At 38.9% G+C, this 21,298-nt stretch overlaps 1 protein-coding gene across 8 annotated transcripts in view; it reads left to right on the top strand.

Annotated features, from left to right (window-relative positions):
• The window catches only part of HDAC9 (histone deacetylase 9), a 459,755-nt gene extending 440,164 nt beyond the window's left edge, over positions 1-19,591 (top strand). For all 8 annotated transcript variants that reach the window (XM_051785902.1, XM_051785904.1, XM_051785908.1 and 5 more), the window contains 2 exons: positions 4,657-4,810; positions 13,091-19,591. In XM_051785902.1, the coding sequence (XP_051641862.1) occupies positions 4,657-4,810; positions 13,091-13,130 (194 nt within the window). In that variant the 3' untranslated portion in view covers positions 13,131-19,591. The remainder of the gene's footprint in view (positions 1-4,656; positions 4,811-13,090) is intronic.
• The last annotated feature ends 1,707 nt before the right edge of the window (positions 19,592-21,298 follow it).

The following is a 21,298-nucleotide window of genomic DNA, read 5'->3' as shown; positions in this document are numbered from 1 at the left end:
GCAAATGTTTTATGTATAAACTGACATGTTGTGTCTAATATATGTATATCTATGCTTTTATTTCTGTTTCTTTGACATCTCTTTGTTTCTGCTATGTATTTAGCCTTAGAAAAACTAACACACTAAAATTATTTATAGAGATTTCTGATTCCTGAATATTCCCAAATCTTTTTATTCCAGAGCAGCTTGAATGAGATAGATGCTTGTCAGTGAGGGACAAGAACAGACAAGTAAACTAGAGCTCTAACAAATAGTTTCTTCAGATTCTGTTTGTTCTGCTCTTTTCAAGGTACTCACTTTGAGATGCCTAGGAGCTTGAGATAAAGCTAAAAAGCTCAACATGGGCACTGATCCATGCAACAGTACTAAAAAATACATTATTCTGTTTCTGGTGCAGAGGGTATGTTATAGTTTCACTTTTGTGCCCTGACCCTAATCCTTTACTACCCAGATGCTTCAGGGCATTTGCTTACTGGAGAACTTTCTCTATGCCATCAGTTGCTTTAATCCAACTGAGCACACTTCCCTTAAGTTCTCTCACCTTCTGTTCTCTGCCATTTTACCGAGGCAGTGGGAGCTTCCTGACTTCTAATGTTTGCTGGCTCCTTAACAATAAAAAATGGATAACAAATGGTCTTCTTCATGTTAAATGAATCACAAATAATTGGGATTCATCTACATAAAATAAAAACCGCAGTTTTTAAAAGGGACACCATGCATTATCCACTGATCATGCAGTACTTTTCAATCTGATTTGAGTTGTAAAGTGACAAAGGAAATTCATTGTAGGCATATAATTTATCCTTCATATCCAGTAGATACCTATATATGCAAATACTCTAAGTAAATCAGCTTTATATGATATATTCCAGTAAATCCTTTTTACTGAGTGGTATGTCCTAGGGTATCTCATGAGTTAAAATTCCATGTTAGTAATCTGTTAATGATCTGGAAGGAGTCAGCAAGTTAAGGAGACTCATGTACTGTGCAAGATAGTAAAGATTTTCAAATTATAGTGAGGACAGAATACTGCACACAGGCCACAGACATGAGGAAAGAAGATGCAATTCTGTTTGAAATAAGACATGTATTTAACAGAAAATGGATCTGAAGCCAAAAAAGGAATATGCTTGGATGACAGAAAGGGGCACTGAGGAAGTTCAGTGCAGCTTTATGGATGATTCATATTTTGATCTAAGAGAAGCAAGTGTATGTGGAATATTATGGGGAGTTATGCAGGCTGGAGAGCATTAGGCTGTGAAATAGAACCTCAAGAGATACTGAGAAAACCTGATTTGCTTGGATCTTTGTTTGCATGTATATTGGGTTTGTTTTTCTGTGATCCAACTTTCATAATGAATGTTAGCAATATTTTAGACCAAATAAGTCCCTCCTCTGTGCTCTTTGCAAAAAAATTGAGGCTACAGTACTTAGAAAATAAGAAACAACTTTTTTCTAACTAAAATAGAATTTGTATAAATGTTTTGTATGTGACAGTGATCCAGAGATCCTTTGGAAATTTAATACGTTTGGAAATAGCAGTTCCCACACCCATGTAATATGCTATTTCTAAACAATCCTGTTCACCAGCTTGAATACCACCCCCAAACACTTCTTTTTTCAAGCAATCCATGGTATGGCATGTCCAAATCTATCTGTGAAAGGCAATTGCAAATGCCTGTAAACAGTGACAGAAACTTTCCCTTTTATTATTTCCTGGTAATAATCAGTGCTCCCACAAATCTTTGAGGGAGACTTAAGCACATTTTCATGCTGAAAGCCAAAGCATACCTAGAAGACTGATTTGGTTTCATTGTTTTTTTCTTGCAAGCCGTGATTGCTCATGTTTTGTATGAATGAAACCAGCAGCATGCTTCATTCTTTCCCCTGAGTTCCACCAAGTTCTTCTCAATGAATGTAACAGGACCGGTAGAATTTCACATTCCAGTAGAGAACAGCAGAAATGGCATTTTCAGAGATGTGAGCAGTTTGAGGCAGATGCTTTTTGAGCTCATTTAATTGTCAATCCACAGCATACCTAGAACTTGTAACAAAGCTCCTTTGCAGCTGCATGCTGTGATTGCCTCTCCATTCCACAACACCTTGCCGGCAAATCTTTCAGCTGAACACGGATCAAGGCCTGTAGGTTTTGTGTACAACACATAAATGTTGTCCCAGATAAAAAGTAGCTTGCAGAGCTGTTCTGCTTACCCCAGGTGTTTGTAAAATAGTTTTCTGATTTTAAAGAAAAACCTCTTGTTGCTTTTTCACAAGCGTCACAAAGCTCTCTTTGCACGAGGTACCTGCTGCTACCTGGATGCTATTCCTAACTGAGACTGCTTTAAAATTTCCTCCCACAAAACCACAAACACCCTGCCACGTACTTCCTTTCTCTAGGACCCTCCGCTGCAGTATAGGTGCTGCCACCTGCCTCCTGGCCTGACTTTACTCTCTTTCTTTATCACTGAAGCCCCTCTCATAATTCTCAATGCATGGAAACAAGAAAAATCACCAATCACGTGGGAGCAAAGGGCAGTTAAATGGGCACAGAGAGCCCACTAATATGCTTGAATTGGCTCTGAGTTTTAATGTTACAAGAAAGTCAGGATTCAGGGGGCAGCTGGTGTGTGAGCCTGTGTGTGAATGAACGAATGTGATGTAGCAGTCCTCACTGATGCTGTTTTATTGTTGCTGCAGGAGAGCAACACAGTGGTAGCTGGGTACTAATATTTTATTTTATGAATAAGAGCCCTTGAAAACTCCAGCAGTGAACATGGGTTCATTTCTTTTATAGGCAAGAGGGGGTATTATTCCCATGCCAACAGATTTGATTTTCTTGCACATCTGTTTCTGCAACAAAAACCCCACCCACTCTGTGAACATTTAGCTCATAAATTATAGGGTTTGAATTGGGTGTATATTGCAAAGACTGACTTTTGCACATATGATCTGTGAGAACATTGTGGAATGCTCATATAACTTTTTTGTTTGTTTTTAGTGTATTTTTTAATGAATAGAGAATATGGTCTCTGAGCACAGTAATAATAGAGAATATTTTTGTCTTGTATTTATAAAATTTGCCAGGCTCCAATCATTGAGCCTACTGTTATGTACATAACTTTTTAGCTCTGTCTTTCATGTTTTTGGAGCAAAGCCAAACTCCTAACACTTAATCTCAACTTTGTAGGATACTTAATACACTTTACATTTTATCCCCAGAAGGTCCCCGTTATTTAAAGATTCTGCTAACTACTCAAACGTGCACACTATTAGAGTTCAAAGAAACACTCTGGCCATGCTCACTGGTTGTTCTTGAAGATTGACTTGGGCTTTCATCTTGCAATGATGTTTTTGAATAAAGACATTTTCAGGCTTTATTGACAGCTGCTTTCTCACTGGAGGGAAAAGTTCATCTTTCCAAAAGCCTGAAACTGTGTTGAGAGCTGTGTTACCAAAGAAGTGGTTTTCAGCAGCCTGTGTGCAGCACAGGCAGCACCACTGCTGGCCTGGCCTCCCAGCTGTCAAAGCCTCCAACTACCCTCTGGATAAGCACCTCAGCTCAGCCCACTGCCCAGCTGCCAAAATCCTCCTTTTAGTCCTCAGAAAAGTCCCCTACTTGATCCCCACTCTTTCACAGCTGTTGAAACCCTCTGTCTAATTCCCAGATAAGTACCCTGATCCAACCTCTGCAGCAGCTGCTGAAAGCTTCTTGCTAAACACTGAATAAGCTCTGGTCCAGACTTCCCAAAGCTCCTAATTCCCAGGTGTCATCCACCTGGCAATTAGAGAGCGCTCAGTGTTTTGCTGGACTATAAGAAATATATATGTAAATTCTTACTTGTTCATATGGCTATCAATAATCAACCTATTTTTAATAACCCTGCAGTAGCAGACAATTTTATATGTTGAGGATGAGTCACCTGCCATTATTGTTTGTGTCTCTTGAGGACCTTCTTCTGTTGCAGGCAGAAAGCTGAAAATATTCATGTTTTTAATCCAACGCTGTGTTTTTACACAGCAAATTTTACACAGCAAACCAGAAGTCTCTATTCCTTGTGATACCTGGCAGCTTTCCAGCAACAGCCAGTTCATATATGAAAGTTTTAAATAAATTATTGTTCTAGTATACGCCCTGAGGTTGGAGGAGAAAGAACATCCAGGACTAACAAACCTGATTGTTCTGGCAACACCACTTCAGTCCGAGCTGGCATTTCTGACTTTTTTCCTTTTCAAGACAGTGCTGTGTGAGCACTTTGTACAATAATGTGCATTTTTCTACATTTTGCTGTATATGCATCAACTTTCTGCCATATCAGAGCTTCTAGTTATTAGCCCTGCTCTGAACTCTCTTCACCTTGCGTAGATAAAGGCAATAGCCTGCCTGACAATCTGTGTTCATTAGTCTGTGTGTTACTCCTCCAGTTTATTACCTTCTGGGGAAGGGTGTGACACAGCCCTTGGAATGAAAGCACTTTCCAACTTGGCATTCCTAGGTTCAGAAATATATGTCTTCACTGCAGTCTGAAATTTCAACTGTACTGCTTACACCACAGTGATTTTAAATTATAATCACTCAGTGTTGAACTAACTGATTACTGTGCTTGTACCACCATGCTAGCTAAAATTCCCATAAATTATTATGTGTGTTTTCCTTAGGCAAGTACTGGAAGTCAGTGGAGCCATACTCTGTGCCAGTGGACTGTGCTCTGGCTGAGTCTCAGCAACAAGAGAGGGAGGAGACAGAAACGGTGTCTGCTATGGCCTCTCTTTCAGTGGATGTTGAGCAGTGTATCCCTCAGGAAGGCAGCAGGTAAGTGTATGAAATCATTAGAGAGAACAAGCCTTTTGCTCCAGCCAAGTGAGATGAAGAAATAGATAGCCTAGGCTTGCTTCAAAATTATCTGCTGATTGAGATACTGGAAATTTTCATCCCTGAATTTGAGTACTCTCACTTGGCCTCTGGAAGCAGAGGTATTCTGTGCAAGCACTTTTGCTTAGGTTTTTTTTTGGTGTGTCTATTTCTTCACTAAAGCTCATGATTAGTACAAGGACCTTGTTTTCTTCCCGTGTCTGATGCTCACTGATGCATAAAAAGTGCAATATCCATATGAGGTAAATAGACATGATCAAATGTAATCAACCATATTCTTTTCTCATTGGAAGCTTTTCAAATCTGTTTTAGTTTTAATTTTCTAGGAAGGTATTTAACACACAGATAAATTTAATAAGAATGGACTTAAATCATTATTAAATTATATTAGACAGGCATTAAAAGTTACTTCCCTGGAAGCAGTGGAACAGTGCCAGTATAAAACTTAAACCAATCTTGACAAGGATTAGGGCCAACATTTTCTGTGTACCAAGATGAAGGTAGACCGGCAAAGAATGAGAACACTGTTTTTTCCAGCTTGTCATCTGCTTTTTACATTAATGAAGATTGTTTTCAATTTCCAAATTGAGAAAACGGTACAGTAAGTGCTGTTAGGTTTTTTGCCAATTACAGAAGAAAAGAAAAATGGATAGCCACTGAATACTGTGTCATCTACAATCAGAAAAGTCACTGCAGAAGTTTTTGGAATTTCCTATTTTTTCATTTTAAGGACAAACATCCCTAGTCTTCACCAGTAGAGAAAGACCCAAAATGTAGTGGAACCATTCAGTTTCCATCACAAAGAAAAAACAGGAGGGAGGAGGAAAGATGAAAAAAGCCTTATAAGGAGACTCATCGGCTCCCTGAAGGGTATGGAGCAGAGCTGTAGCAACAGGAGAGAAAGGAGGGAGCTGTGGGTAGGCAGAGCAGTGATGGGAGTGGAGCCAGAAGGGTCCATGGTTCCTACATTGTGACAGCTTCTTATTTAAATAGATTCTTCTTATTTGCTTCGGTTCTTGCCTCCCACGTTGGATCTTTTAATCAGAACTGAACTGATAGGCACCCAGGGGACTAGTGCAGTGCTCAAAGCTATGGATGTGTTTGGGAGCGAACATCTCTTACAACAGTGGGAACGCTCATCTGTCAATGAGTTGAGAGGCACAGCTCAAAGGGAGACACAGGGAGAAGAGCTAGCTAGTAAAGTTCACAGTATTTTCATAATTACCTTTCCAATTGTAATTGTAGTTTTAATATTCTGTAGCTATTCTTGTGCTAGTATTATTACAAACAAATTCACAAAAGCTTAAAGAGGAATCCATGATGAACACAAGATGTATTTTAGATTTGTGACTGTGCTAATCAGTGCTCAGCTAAGGAATAATGTAAGAGTTTTCATATAAATTTCTAACAGTTATGAGACACTTCTGCTACCTAGGGACAGAAAGGGACATACGTGTTGCATAACTCTGAAATATAAAGAATTTAACTTAAAGTGTTGGAACTAATGTAGTCAAATAAAGCAAAGTTTTAAATTGTCTGGAAAAGGATGTGGTTAATTCTGTGTATTTTTACATTGCTGAGAATAACCAAGAATTGTATTTGTTATGTGCCTCCACTCACTTAAAACTACAGCTATTGAAAGCAACTGCTGATCCTGTGTGATTTGAACAAAATAACCCTTTAGCTAATGCTGCGCTTAATTATTGTACTTTTTACTTACCAACTGATAACCTGTGACAGTTTCCACCCATTCTGAAAACAGAATTTCAGCACAGAACTGAGAAAAATGAAAAAAAAATAGATATGCTGAATTGTACACAAGTGGAATTCATGTGGCTGCCAGATTCATTACACTTCATCAGTTCTGGACTCTTATAGGGACCATTCCATCATGATGAATTGTTTTGTGGAAAAATGGCTTCGTTTGAAATATCTTCTGTGGTGCTGCAGACATTTGTCAGCAGCACAAAAAAAAGCCTGCACACACACATGTTCTGAAGTTTGCTTCCACATTCGTTACCCACAAAGAGGTCACATGAAGCCAGATTGCCATCAGGGAGTGACAGGACAACAAAAGTTCTGTCCCCTTGGACCAAAATTGATGGTTAGGTTTCTGAGGCTTCTGGGCATCATTGTCTCTGTTTTCTTCCCGATGAAGGTAAGGAAGAATATGGGATCAAAAATGGCCCCCCCTAAGGGTCTGATTCTGAGGGTTGTCTGAACTATGGGGAGACCTGAGAGGACCTGGATGCACTTTGAAAATGAATGAAAGTCCATCATGGGATGTCGAGGGACTGATTCTGTGACACTGCACACTTTTTGGTTCTGTATGATTTCATTCATTTCATATAAGCATGCTGTTCATTTCATAGGCACATACCAACACAAACTGCAGTAAGGTAGAGATAAGTTCAACCTTGCTTTTTCACATATTTTGATTTTTGTTGTAATAAAGGACTATGTATGCAATTCTTCTTCTCCAGCCACTTCCTATGGCAAACACAGGGCTGCAGGGATGTGAGAAGTCATGTGGGGTCTCAAGCCCTCTTGGTAAGACCACCTTAGATGCTCCCTTCCCCCTGTTGTTGTGGATGGGGTCACCTTTTGAAGACCTGTTGCAAGCTTTTGCGTTGAGTGTTTGTTTGGGAAAGTTGTTTGTGACAGGTAGGGTGGGATGAGAGCAGAAAGCACTGTGGCTGACAAGTTGGCCTGAAGGGCTCCTTGATTACACCAGGAGTCCATTTACTTCCTCTTAATTCCCACCACGGTCAGCCAGGCTGATGGTTCTGGCCTGCAACTCTAATCCTGTTTCACTGATTTGATGATAAAGATCCTGTCAACTTCGGATCTGGATGGTCAGGCCTCCAGATGAAGAGAGTAGCAGCAAGAGTCTCTTTGTGGGAAACTCTTGCCAGTTATGTTGGAGGATATATTGGTGTTTGGAGTGAGATGACTCACTTTAAACTCAGATTTTGGGTAAAGGAGCTCTTTTTCTGGCCAACTCATATCTGACTCATTTACCACTGATGAATAAAGGATAAAATGCTCCTGGCTAAGGCCCATATTAAGTATTTCTATTTCTTTCTTCTCTCTTTCTTTCTTTTCTTCAAGTGACAGTGCTGATTACTTTTTTACTTGATTTTCTCTGGCAGGGTAAATGAAGAAAAACGTGAAAAGCTGCTATGCTTTTGGTGTTTTATTTTACCAAAGCACAACTCTGCATTTTAAAGTCCAATTGAATCTTGATTATAGACTTCAGAAGAGAACAGATATAGAATAAAGGGTTTGTGGATAGGAAAGAAAACATGCATGATGCTAACACAGATTTAAATACAGATGCAATTAAAGGAACAGGCATGCTCTATAAAACATTTCTAACTACCAAAACTTTAGTGTGTTGATAACTGTTTATTCCCTATGTGAGATACAGATTTAGCTGATTAGAATTTTGCTTTGGCCAGACATCTGTTTCAGAAATCGTGCTGTGAAAATACTCAGTACCCTGCTGTCTCTGATACATTGGAGCTTCTGGATGTTTCTTCTTAAAATGGAAAAAAGAAAAGGGTGTGGAGGGAGATCTCTTGCACTTACTATTTTTTCAGGAAACAGTAAATCTTGAGAATGACATTTATCCGAATTTGACTTTATGGCTCTGATTCAGCTGAGCGTAGATTTTACTCAAATGGAAATTAAAACAAAGTGTAATTTTTACTCTTGATGTTACAGAGCTACCAGTTGCAGTTTAATTATATTATATACTAGAGCAACTGGTTGAATCATGGGATACAGCTAGCCACCATTTAGGGACACTCACTGTATTTGTATATCAACTCATAAAGCTTCACTTGGCATTTCATTATTTGGATATCTACCTCAGCTGTGCTGAGTAACCAGCACCTACCTGGCCATACCCCACAGGATCTGCTTCCCCAGGTCAGCCTGCAGCCTTATCTTGCCCACCTTTCTCTCATCCTCCAGTGGTGGTTGCATAAGGAAGAGAACCAGGATGAAATTGTTGGAAGACTTTCTTTGCGCAGGGATGTCACTTGATCCCTCTCCCTAATTTCCTTCATAAACTTCTAATAAATTTGTAAGGCTTGCTATCTTTATAAGTGTTAAGACCCAACTCAAATTACTGTTACCTAAATGCCTATCAATACTTTCAATTTCCCCATAAAGGCTTACTGTATCTCCTGTGGTTTCCAAAAGGGGAACTGCATTTGTTGCCTTCTCTACCTCTTGCATGGATGCCGAGTTCAGCTTTAGAATATGCTCAAAAACTATTTCTTTAACAGCATCCTAATCACATTTCCCTGGAACTTAGCAGACAAATATCATCTGCTCTTAGAAATTTGGCAATGTTTGATATATCAGTTTGTTCTGGTGCTGATTCAGTTTAAGATAGTTCATCTGCAAATAATAAAATCTCCCTGACACTTCTCTAGTGAACCCAGATATAAATAGTTCATTTTGCTTTTGTGGTCTACCTTCCTTGATGCTCCTTTTATGCTTTGATCATTTCTTCTGATGTATTTTGAAAGATCTTTTTATTATTAGCTTTTATGCCTTTAACATGTTGCTCTTCAGACTCTCCTTTGTTCTGCTTCATTGAGGGTTTACATTTAACTTGCCAGAGTTTGTATTTTATTTAATTTGCCTTATTTGGACATTACTTCCTCTTTTGAGAGTATACGTGTAGTTACTTTATTCTGCTCTTAAGCCAGGATAGTTTTTACTTTTAGTTCCTTTCTCTTTGATCCATACTAAGTCCAATTTTACTAGGATCTCTTATATAATATCTTTATATGCTCTCCAAATCATCTCCATGGTATAGAAATGTACCTCTTTTTTCCCAGCTCTCTGCTACCAGAGGATCGCTTTTCAATTACAACGATCTTCCCGGAGACAGCTGAGTTAAATTAGGAACAGATTATGGCATAAAACAGCCATACCGTGCCAGAAAATCTATCTTTTGTTCAGCAGTTTCTGTGACTTGGAAACATACCTTGAATTTTTAGTTTTATGTGTGTGATGATGTAGCTAAGAGGAATCTCTGTAATTCTAATTTAAAAAATAGGGTAAGAGAAACATTTACTTTTTAGGATGATGTTCTGAGTTTATATTCTTAAATATTAACTTTTTAAATTGTGGATATTAAGTATTTTAAATAATATTCTCACAAATAACATTTATTGTCAATTGCCACAGAACAATATGTAAGATGTCACATGTTTTGCCAGATTTTATCCATACGGTAGGATTTTTGCCTCATCTATTTCTCTTGTTTTAAGGTTCAAACAGAGTCATTTTCTTTAGCATTAATGGCGAAGAGACTACTTCATTCTGCCATGGTCAGAACTGTACATATAGAGAGCTAAAGGTGAGCACTCTTCCCAGCCCATCAAAACCAAGAGGGCTCAGCTCCTAGGAACTTGCAGTTTAAATGAGCCACAGTGAAGCCTTAGAGAAAAATCACACTTGTGATTCTACAATCAGTACAGTCTCAACTGTTGTATTTCTGAATCTGCTGACCACATGGAATTAGTTCAGATCAGACCTGAACTCACAGCTGCGTCTCGAGGAACCAGTCAGAGCATACAATACAGGATAGGGGGGTTTGCCTATTTTATGTTTTTATGCCAACTTCCTGTCAGCTACAGAAGACTGACTGAATTGATGTAACTAACAGTGACAAAGCTGAAGTAACATAAATTTGGCCTGTCAGAGTCTGCCCCCTTGATTTTTCTTTTGAGAACTTTTGATTTTGGCAGAATGCGTATATATTGATTCACTGCTCAGTGCTATGGGACTTAGAGTGTTTTTCTCTATATACTGAAGGCCCTGAAACTGTACTGGCTCTCACATAAAACTCTGTCCTAAGCCGTTATCTCATAAAAATACATGTTTTTAAGGATAAGCCGTTGGATAGATCAATGACTTCTCTGACACGAATAAAGTGAAGTTAAAGCATATACATAAGTCTTCAAAAGGAGACTGAAGAAGGCTGTGAGAGTACCCACACTGAGAGACAACAGCTGGATTGCCAGGGCACTCTAACCTCCTCTCCTTTTCCAAAAAGGACCTTGCATCTGCCACTTGCTTATAAAAATTTTTATTGGTGCTTTCACTCTGGTTGATGCAGAATATTGGCCTATTGTTGGAATATATTGGAATATAGCACTGGATGTCTGAGTGCTTCCTGGCACTCAGAAGCACCCTTGTCAGTGAAAAATTTCCCAAGAATAAAGCCCTGAATAAGATCCTCTCAGCTCTACTATGGTCAAGAGAATGTCGGTCCCAGAAGCCAAGTACATGTGAACAGACTGTTGTATGTACTGATTCCCTCAGTTCTTATAAATAGACCAAACTCCCATTCCCACTTCTAGAGGCTTCCCAGAGCTTCACTCCTTCCTGCTCTGCCAATCTCCAATTGAAGTCTATTAACAACTATTGCTTCTCATTCACTTACTCACAGCAGAACCTAAAAACTGAGCTGTCACCTGCTTCCAAATTATCCTCTTTCCTGACAGACCCATAAGGTTCTGGATGTTTAACAAGGGCTTATTGCACTTCTGTGTTATATCAGGGGAGGTTCAGGTTTCCCAAAAGTGGCTGGAGAAAGTGGAGTGTATGGTCAGCACAACAGCAACATACACTCTCTGTATGAATTCTCCACATGGTGTGTGATGCTTTATCACACCTGAGGACCTCAGCAGCAGGCTGGGCTCCATCCCACCCTGGCTGCCACTGTGTGGTCTGTGCTGTAAGACAGCACAATGCAAGAGGGTAAAAAGAGAGAATGCAAGAGGGCTTCACCTCACCTCTCAGGAATGAGGGAACTGCAGTGGTTACTGTACATAGGAAACATTCTCCACCGCGTGGTGAGGAACAAAAGATTTGAGATTTATAGATCAATAATCTTTTAGGTTCAATAACCTTTGGAAAGTGATTAGTCTGAAAAACATCTTCTTTTTCATATATCATTCACCTGACATATTTTTCAACATGCTAGCTGTGATCATTCCAAATCATAAAGGAATAAACTGTATAAAATCATTTAAAGACATACTGCAGATTTTTTTTCATTGGGAAAGATGTTAATAAATTCCAGATTCGTTTAAAATTCTCTGCTCTCCTTGCTGAATAAACTATCAAAGCCCAAGCAAGCCCCCATTAATTACTTTTCTTTTCCATGGGATCTCATGTGTTTGTGCTTTCTGAGGGATTTTTTACTGAAGTCAGTTATTATACTGGCTTACAAGATTATCTGGTAAACACCCCATTTATTAATTTATGTTTACTTTTTGTTCTCCCCTCATTTCATAATTACTTAAAGTTATTATTTTAAAGGAGTTCTTAAACTCATGTATCATATGGTATTCTGACAGACTGATGTGAAAAATGGTTTCTGTCCAAATTCTTTGCCCTTCAATAGTGAGGTCTTGCTGTGATCTCAAAAGCTTTTCATTTTATAATTGCCATGATATTCCTCAGGTGCAGTAGTTTGTCAGATACAAGGAATTACAAGACTTTAGGCCAGGTCATCATATGTGTCCTCATTATTTTCTTATTGATTGTCTTAGAGAGCTCATCCTGCCCAAGCTGAATATTTCCCAGAAGTTTTCAAGTAAAAGATACACATGTAGTCTGATTTTATATTATAATAGATACCTTCTCTATGGTAACTATCTGCTGATCAGGTTCAGAATTTAGTCTAAAAAGTTGCGGGCAGGCAGGCAATGCGTTTATGAAAGAACAAAATCAAAAATTAGGAGACTGGAGAAGAACCTCAGAGGAAACACTGCTCACTACTTGGTTACTAGTGAGCTATTTTGCTTTAATGGTATGGGTCCACTTGAAAAAATAAATGCATGTATTTTTAGTTGCAAAAGCTTGTAAAATAAAGTATCACAGCTTTTTTTCGTGAAATTATTTGATTCTATTGACACAAAGCATGTACGTTTCTGGACAAAAAGTTATAAAATATTCTGACATATTTTAATATAAACAGGAACATTTTTGGTGATTGCTTGAATCTAAAATGTTTTTCCACTTGACATTTGTTTATACTTCCTAGGAAAGAAACTCTATTTATGGATAACTAAATAACACAAATAAACATCTGAGAGAGCTGAAAAATCAGCTTTGATTATGCATGAAAATCTACAATGTCATTGTGTACTCTTGTGCTGTATTCTGATTGCCTGTTTATTTTTACAGAGCTGCTGGTGAGCCCATGGAAGAAGAGCCAGCCTTGTGAAGTGCCAAGTCCTCCCTGATATTTCCTGTGGGTGACATCATTGTGTATCCCCCAAAGCACCCTCAGACATGTCTTGTCTGCTTCTTGGGTGGCACAGATCAGATGGAACATAAACACTGGGCACAACACTCTGAATAGCAGCTTCACTTGTTCTTTGGATGGACTTGAAAGAGCCCAAAAGATTCCTTAAATGTAACTGCTACAATTCTAGAGTTACAGAAAAATGGGCTTGAGAGAAAGAGCCTAGAGCATGCTTTTTATATGCTGTTTGACCCACTCACCAACAGAAATTGTGAAATAGAGTATTGCAAAATTCTACATGATAGATCATAGATATGAGAATTGCAACAGCCAGCAACATACTCTGTGAACTCCATGAATCACTTTCTGACACTTTTTACTGGGTAATTTTTTTTCATACTGTGTTAAATTGTTAATAGAATTTGTTTTCTTTGCTCTGTTTCATGAAGAAAAATCTCCACCCTTATTTTACGTGCCAATTTTTAATCTCCTCTAATGAATTCTTAGCTGAATAAGTGAAAAGTGTTTAAATTATGACGAGGGATTTTAGATAAGGGAAAGGACTTTTTCTTGTACTATAAGTCCCCCGAAGTAGTGTGCTTGGTGGTGCTTTATTTTCTCTTCCCTCTTCCTGGTCATCCCTCCCCATTTCATGTAATCTTTTCTATCATAAAAACACATCCACGAATCTCTAAAACAAGCGATCTTCTGCCTTTAAAAAAAAAGTGCTGTACCCTCTGTAGTTGACAGTAGCGCTCACCATATGTGCAGCAGAGATCAAGTATGGATAGTTTTTCAAATGTGTTTTTAGTTTGTTCTGAAATGTTTCTGCGTTCTGACTCCAAAGCAACGATCTTCAGTAACTGCGTGCAGCTCATTTGCAGCTCAGGTGTTTCTGTGGAGGTTGCGTGGGGTGTTTTTTACAGGTCGTGACGTGAATATGAACTGATTCTTTTATGTAGTCCTGCACCAAGAGACTGATGTTGCTTAAGAAGCTTCAAAGGGTTTAGGCTTTATTTTAGATCCCCAAAGCGCAGCAAGATCTCCCTGCAATGTGACTTCAGCTGTTTAATTCCATGTTTGAGAACGTTACATAGAGTTGTGCCTTTAGCTGATAATGAACGCTTAAACTGTTACACGTGTTGCCTTACCGTCAGAGAAAGAGATAGGGCATGTATGTAAGAGTACTTCAAATGAACAAAACTCTGCTACAGTAACTTTTATTTTGTTTACAACTTTCTCACGTAATGAACCCCAGGAGATACTGTGAAGTATTCAGCTTGCAGTATTTGATAGTTTGCTCAGCTTTTGAAAGAAAGTGATGTTCATTTTTTATATATTTTCCAAATTCAAAAAAAAAAAATTAAAGCCATAAGTGAAGACTGTCATGCTTTTTATTCTGAAATCTGAAAGGAACCTTAATTAAAACAAGATTTTGGGGAAGGCCATGATATGAAAGATATGGAACAATATGGTTTCAGTTATAGGCAGACTCAAACCTGTAAATCAAAGATGAAAGATTTCACTCAAATAGAATTATATAATTCTCTTTTGTTATGCAGTCAGACTATATCTTTCATGCATTTGGGTTTGTTTACTATTAGCATTTTAGTTTTAAAGACTTTTATTACTTATACCAAAGCTCTCCACTACAAGTTAGAAATCTGAGGCATGCTTTGAAAAGGAAAATCTAAAAAAACCAGAATGTCATTTCCTATAATGAGAAGTAAACTTTTATTCTGAAAGGTTTACTTTAAAATGTATGTATGCCCCTTAGAAAGGGAAATAAAATTCTGACCCTCAAAAAGTGAAATAAAATTCTCCCCCCCCCATTTACAAGCCAAAACCATGCTTGTTTTAGTAACGCAACGAGTCCCAGCAGGCTAAATTAACTCCTGGTGTAAGCCACCTTGCCTGATTTCGGGCTGTTCTGATGGGGTTGTTCACATGACTAAGGCAGTGAGGAGTTCATCCTGCATTTTCAGCAGACTCGTGATGGCAATCTTACTTGCCATTTTCTGCAGTTTTGTTGTGATCATCAAAGAAATTTCCCTTCAAGAAAACCAAGAACTATAGCTGATGAGATGGGTAACTTGTAGAGCTTTTCCCATTTTGAAATAATGGCTGCAAAGTTTTAATTGAGTGCATAATAACACCGTTTAAAAATTAATTAAAATGCAAAATCTGATTGTGTCGTTAGCTTGCATGAAACTGAATATGAATTGCAACCTGAAATGTGAGTTACAAGCTTTTCCAATCAAAGGCTATATTCTGGGGTGCAAATCAACTAAAGCTGTCCTTTGTAGCTGGAAATGCTTTTAAAATGCCAAAATAATTTGAATTAAACCACATTACAAACTCACAGTTATACATTCATACAGATGTAGTCTAAAACAGACATCTAGACATACTATTGGTTGAAGTTAGGATCGTTTGGATAAGCAAATGTGCAAATAAACTGCACACAGATTGTGTCCAGAGCTCTGTTCTCGCTAAAGTCAATAGCAAAATCCTCTTTGATTTCAATGGGAGATGATCAGGCTGTGCTTTTTTTTTTTTTTTTTTTGTCCTTTAAGTCCAGAACACCATTACTTTTTGATTATGTCATTACAAGGCACCATACAGCCCTGTGGGAAATGATTGAGGCTTATGGTGAATATCAACACTTCCTTCAAAGCAGACCTGGACTTTCTGAGAGGGCAGTTTCACTTGCTGCTGTTTTCTTCTCACAGTATTTTTTATTACCATCAATAGCTCCCCATGGATTAGAGTTAAAATATCTTCCAGCAATTTTAGTCATGCTTCCAGGGAAATATTCACATAGACATTCTTAAAAATGCCCAGTTTTAACTGGATTCAAAAACAAATTGCAAGCATTTCAGAAAGATGCATGAATTGCGTGTTTCAAATGTCCAGATTCAGAGGCTGAGGAACTGTTTTTGAGGAGACATCAGTGTCTCATGTCTCCCATGGATGTCTCCCTTAGGCTAGAGGGATTGACACCTCTGAAAATTCATTCCCAGATATTTCATGCTGGCTGCCAAAATATCTACATTTGGGCTTAGATTACATCTAAAAATGAACTAAAATGCATAAACAAGATGGGAAAAAAGTTGGTTTCTGTGTGTGATTCCATGGAGAAGGTGAAGCTGAGGAGGTGGCAGAGAGCATTCGGAGCCAGGGCGACCCTGTGTCTGGTGATGGTGGTACAAGGGCTGCAGGCAGGCAGAGGGACATCCCACAGTACCCCCACCCCAGGCTCACAGGGGAAGCATGCAGTCATTTGCACTCTGCCCCGAATCAAGATGTCCCTAAGTCACCAACTACCAGAATGAGAGATGCCTCAGCAGCAAGTACCACTAACATGCTTGCTCCAGTTCACATTCTTCTCCAGTGTTTGGGACTAAATATTAAGATGAATGTGGCTTTTCTTGTATTGTTATGCTTTTCTTGTACTTTTAGGTCATTAAATACTTTTCTTGTATTCTTGGGTCCTTCAGTGCATAGTAGAAACTGAAACCTAAAAGAGATATGACTCAGGATGTGAAGAAAAGAATTAATTTTATCCAGCTTAATGCTCTTACCTGGGCTGGAGTGAGAACAATCATGAACAGCAAATCTCAGAATTGCTGTAACCTAAGGGTGTCTTGCACTGCATTTTTGGATTCTGTGTGCAGGAATTCTGTATGTGCTCATTTGGCTTTAATATAATCTGCAGCAATGAAGTGCTTGATTATATGATCCCTTTTCAGGCAACATTCCTAGTGAATAATCAAAGTTCATGGGAATCTTGCCAGTGTAAAGATAACAGAATTATTCCCTTTTTTAATCATGTACCTTCCTAATATTACTTTCAGTAAAGATGAAGCAATTAATACCAAGCAAGTGAATCTGAGAAAAGTAAAATCATTAAGCTATCTTAAAGAAATATAATAAAAGAAAAAGAAAATGTTATGCAAACAAAGATGGCTATTCCTTTACTTTGCAAAAAAGTCAACAACATGCTGCCAGCTGAATGTAAGTAGCAAAATTAATCCCTCTCTAGAGTATGTGGTATTTTAGTTGGTGTCTTATCTCAGTGCAGCCTCTCTAAAAAGCTGAGAGTCATAACCAGAGATGAAATATTAGAAAGGTTATGCTGCAGCCAACACCAGAGGTCCTGTAGAGAACAAGAATGTAGAGACTAACTAATTTTTGTAGACAGACAGCAGGACACTTTCGGGGCAATGTGTCTGGGACGAAGAATTAGAGGGAACTTTTCCAAAGGCACTGATGGCTGTGAGACAACTAACTCCTGTTAGCTTGCAGGAGCAAGGAGGTGCTCTGCGAGCATTTATTCTTTGGGAAATGCCCCCTTGTCCCACAGGCATGCCCACACGCCTGCAGACATGAAGCTTGCTGTACTATTTCCTGTCCAAAGTAGCAGCAGCAGCAGCAGCAGCCAGGTGTGCTGCCCTGCGTGTATACTCTGCATTTGCCCGAGAAGTTATTGACCTCCAGCAGACACTTCATAAGGTGACTGATGGGGGAAATTATTTTTTTTCTCGATAGTGGCCTTTCCAGAAGCATATCAGTGCATGGTTGTTTTATTTTTAAAGGTCACAATAGAGCTTTGTGAACCATTGTACTTTTTTTTTCTTTTTTTTTTACAGACTCCGTATGGAAGTAAAACAGAATATGTACCTGGGGAGGGGGGATGTAGTGTGTGGAACCTGCCAGGAAAGAATTTCTCTTAAATCAAGTTTCTACTACCTGCTTTTCATCCTGGATTTGAAGGAGTTTGTGTTCTAAATTGTCATTCAAGATTTTTCTTTGTCATGTCACTTGCTTCGTTTCTGTACCTATAATTGAATCCCCTTTTGTAGCACATAGAAAACCACACAAAAAAAGTCTGTCTTTTGTGACAGATGCCCCTGCCCTTGGTGTGGGAATGAGAGTAGCTTATCTTTGTCACTTCTAGCAGCAATTAAATGCTTTTGTGACAGATCCAAACTGGAGCAGTATTTTAAAAGTACAATTTAGCTAGCTGTCTGCTGACTGTTAAAAAAAAAAGAAATTGTGAAACTTACATTCCTCTCAAGCCTCAAAAGGGACCCATTTTGATTTTAACAATGTAATATTTTCACTTGATCCAAAAGAGTTTTGTCCCATGACATCTTGTTGCTAGCTCAGTTTTAATCCCTAGTAAGTAACACCAGAGAGGGTGAAGACCAAAAAGGATGTTCCAGCAACAATCAATTATATGTCTTCTGCACAATCCTTCATCCTGCTCTGTGATTCAGCATATTAAAATAGATTAGAGCAAAATATAAATTCTTCTGCACCATCGAAGATACTGCTGTTGGGATGTCAATTAGCACACTGTGAGTTGGGCTGTAATTTATAAGGGCCGTAATTTATATGGAAGCCGTGCTTCTGTGTGGATGTGTGAAACCAGTGACACTGGTGCTGTGCAGTGAGAGTGATTCTGTGCTAAGATCCCCACATATTACCCCCTTCCGATGGTATGCCTGCGTGGCCAGAGGCACATTGGCAGTAACAGAGCCATAGGATGTCCTGGTTCAAAGAGCACTGAAATCCCTCCTCTAACAGGCTTTGGGTTATGTCTGGGAGGCAGCTAAAGAGGAAACCTGAACTTTGCAGTCCGCCACACGAAACTGTAAACAAAGCCCAAGTAACAGATCTAAGCTTGCCCACACGTACCTGTTTCTGATACGAAGTGCCAGTTCTGCTTCTAGAACAGTCTGTCTGAAAGAACACTGACAGTAGTGGATCTATTCTATTGGCTTCACAAGAGTGTAGACGACATGTCTTATGGGAACAGTTCACATGTCTCTTGCTGCATAGTTTACTGCTATTTTAAATTTAATGATTGGCTTAATATTCTAATTTAGAATGCAGTAGGAAAGCATAAAGCAATACCTGGTGAACTCATAACTAAAGCTTTCAAAGCAAACTTACTGCCGTTGGTTTTTACAACACTGACTTTTTGGTCTAGGGATGCACAGCTGAAGTGTCTATTTTTTTCCTTGGGAAATTGATGTTGCTATCTGTTTCTACAATAAAAAACAGTCCTTTTGCTCAGATCTCTAAAAGTTTATCTGTAATTTGTCTTTCCAGGCAGAGCAGATTCTAAGGGATAAAGTATCAGTGGGACTGACCCAAAGGACAGCATTTTCAAAGGTCAATAGTAATATTTCCATAAGAGTAAAAGGAATCATTGTTATTATTCCTGATACGTTTTTGTATCTGAAAGCATCCAATGAGTAATGTTAAGTAATATTGTGCTCCAAAACTTTGTTGTTTATAGATATATGAGCTCTGGATTGGCGTGAAATAGTCTTCAACCAAGTTGTTAAAATCCTTTTTGTTTTGTGTTTTGTATAATTCTTTGGCTATAGTCTTGTCCTAGTGTTAATAAAAGCTATTTGAAGTAAGCTCTGTCAATACTCTAAGGGGTTTTTTTGCCTGTTTTTTTTTTTTAATCAGTGCTAAAAAGAAGTAGAGCTTTGAACATGCCACCCTGGTTGGATCATAGGATTCTGACTGTTAAAATATAAAGGGGGAAGCATGGTGAAGCTGGAGTGCATAAAAAAGGAACCACAAATGTTAATGTAAAAGTAATGTTACATACCAGGCTAAAACACACACAAAGCAGAGCCCCGGCTCTAACACCAAGCTCCTATTCTATAGTTCCTTTGGCTCATTGTCCTGAGGCGTTGCAGAACACATAATTCTCCTCCCAGTGAAGCAATTTAAATAGTACATGCACTGTTTTGAAAGCTGTAAGGCCCCTAATTTGTGGGAGGTGGGGAGTACCCAGCACGCTGCAGCAACACTCTGGACCACGGTATTGCGCCAGCCCTGCTGCTGTAAAACTGTTACCCTGATAGAACAGACCTGGTTTGAGAAAGGCACCCCACAAAAGCAGTGGAGTGAGGAAGAAGTGTGTTTACTGTGAGCACGTTTTGATCACTTGCACATTGTCAAAAGTAGCTCACAGACTGAAATTGCTCCTGTGTGTGGAGCCTCATACACCTGAACTTTAAAACTGAGTGGGAAGGAGGGTAGCTGGGAAGTACAGGCACTTTGCACATGGAAACCCCTACCTCCTGGCACATATCCAGAGCTGCTCAAGAAGGGGATTAAAACCAGAATGAAGCAAACCAGCATTCTATAATTTCAGCTTTTTCTTTTTTTTTTTTTTTCATTCTTCAGAATAACGTATCCTTTTCTTTTCTGGGGAAAAGGACCCCAACTCGAGAAATACACAGCTCCATTCCATCAATAAAATACTGTTTGAAAATCTGAGCATGCAACATGTAATTTCCTTGGCATATTTCAAAGAAGTGCTATGCCCAGAGGATCTTAATCTATGCAGTCTATCTATCTACTTCTCTGCTTTGCTTGTTTCCTGTGATTCTATCGTGATAAATTGCAGAGCCCTGTGATAAATTGCATTCATCATGTCTTTCTGGCTGCCTCACCTGCTTTTTGTACATTAAACCCTCTCTCCTGGGTCTACTTCTAACATTCCAAGCTTGTGAGAGATTCCAGCTAGACACTGTTGCTGCTTTAAAATCAACCTGCCAGAATTGACCTTTCCTTTGAGATGTGGAGTGAGTTTTTGTAAACCTTCAGGCTAACAATGCTTCTAGGAATCTCCCGTAGGTGGGTAGGAGTGAATTCTTCCATATTCCCTCTCTGATGCTTTTTCACTTCTTCCCCTGGAGATCCTCCTCCCCAGGAAAAGCCTTTCTTTTCATTGGCAGCTTTGAAAAGAGTAGCAAGAGTTGGATGGCTCTTTGTCAGAAAGGGTAAATAGTGAGATAGAACTGAACGAGCATGTGTTGAGCCACTTCTCTTCTTTATTTCTGTCTCTTTCCCCTGCCAAATAAGAGGAGGAGAATACTAAAATCATGGTTTCAGCACACTAGAGCTACCTTTGGTTGATTGGTTGTTGCTTTCTTGGTTTTAAAGAGAAAAGTTCAGTTTTTAGCTTTGCTATCACAGTGGCCCAGGTACAGTACTTCATTCATAAGGCCTCCTGGAGACTTGTAAAAAAAGGTTTCACAATTCTTCTTATGTCCTTTTCTGGGTTTGATCGTAAAATGGAGCAGGTTCAGCAAAAACCCAAAATGAAGTTC

Source organism: Manacus candei, unplaced genomic scaffold (genome assembly GCF_025592945.1).
Source record: "Manacus candei isolate 608988 ecotype Guabito, Panama unplaced genomic scaffold, ASM2559294v1 h1tg000021l, whole genome shotgun sequence".
NCBI lineage: Eukaryota > Metazoa > Chordata > Aves > Passeriformes > Pipridae > Manacus > Manacus candei.
Note: the sequence above shows the minus strand (reverse complement) of the source record. Positions and strands in the feature narration are given on the sequence as shown.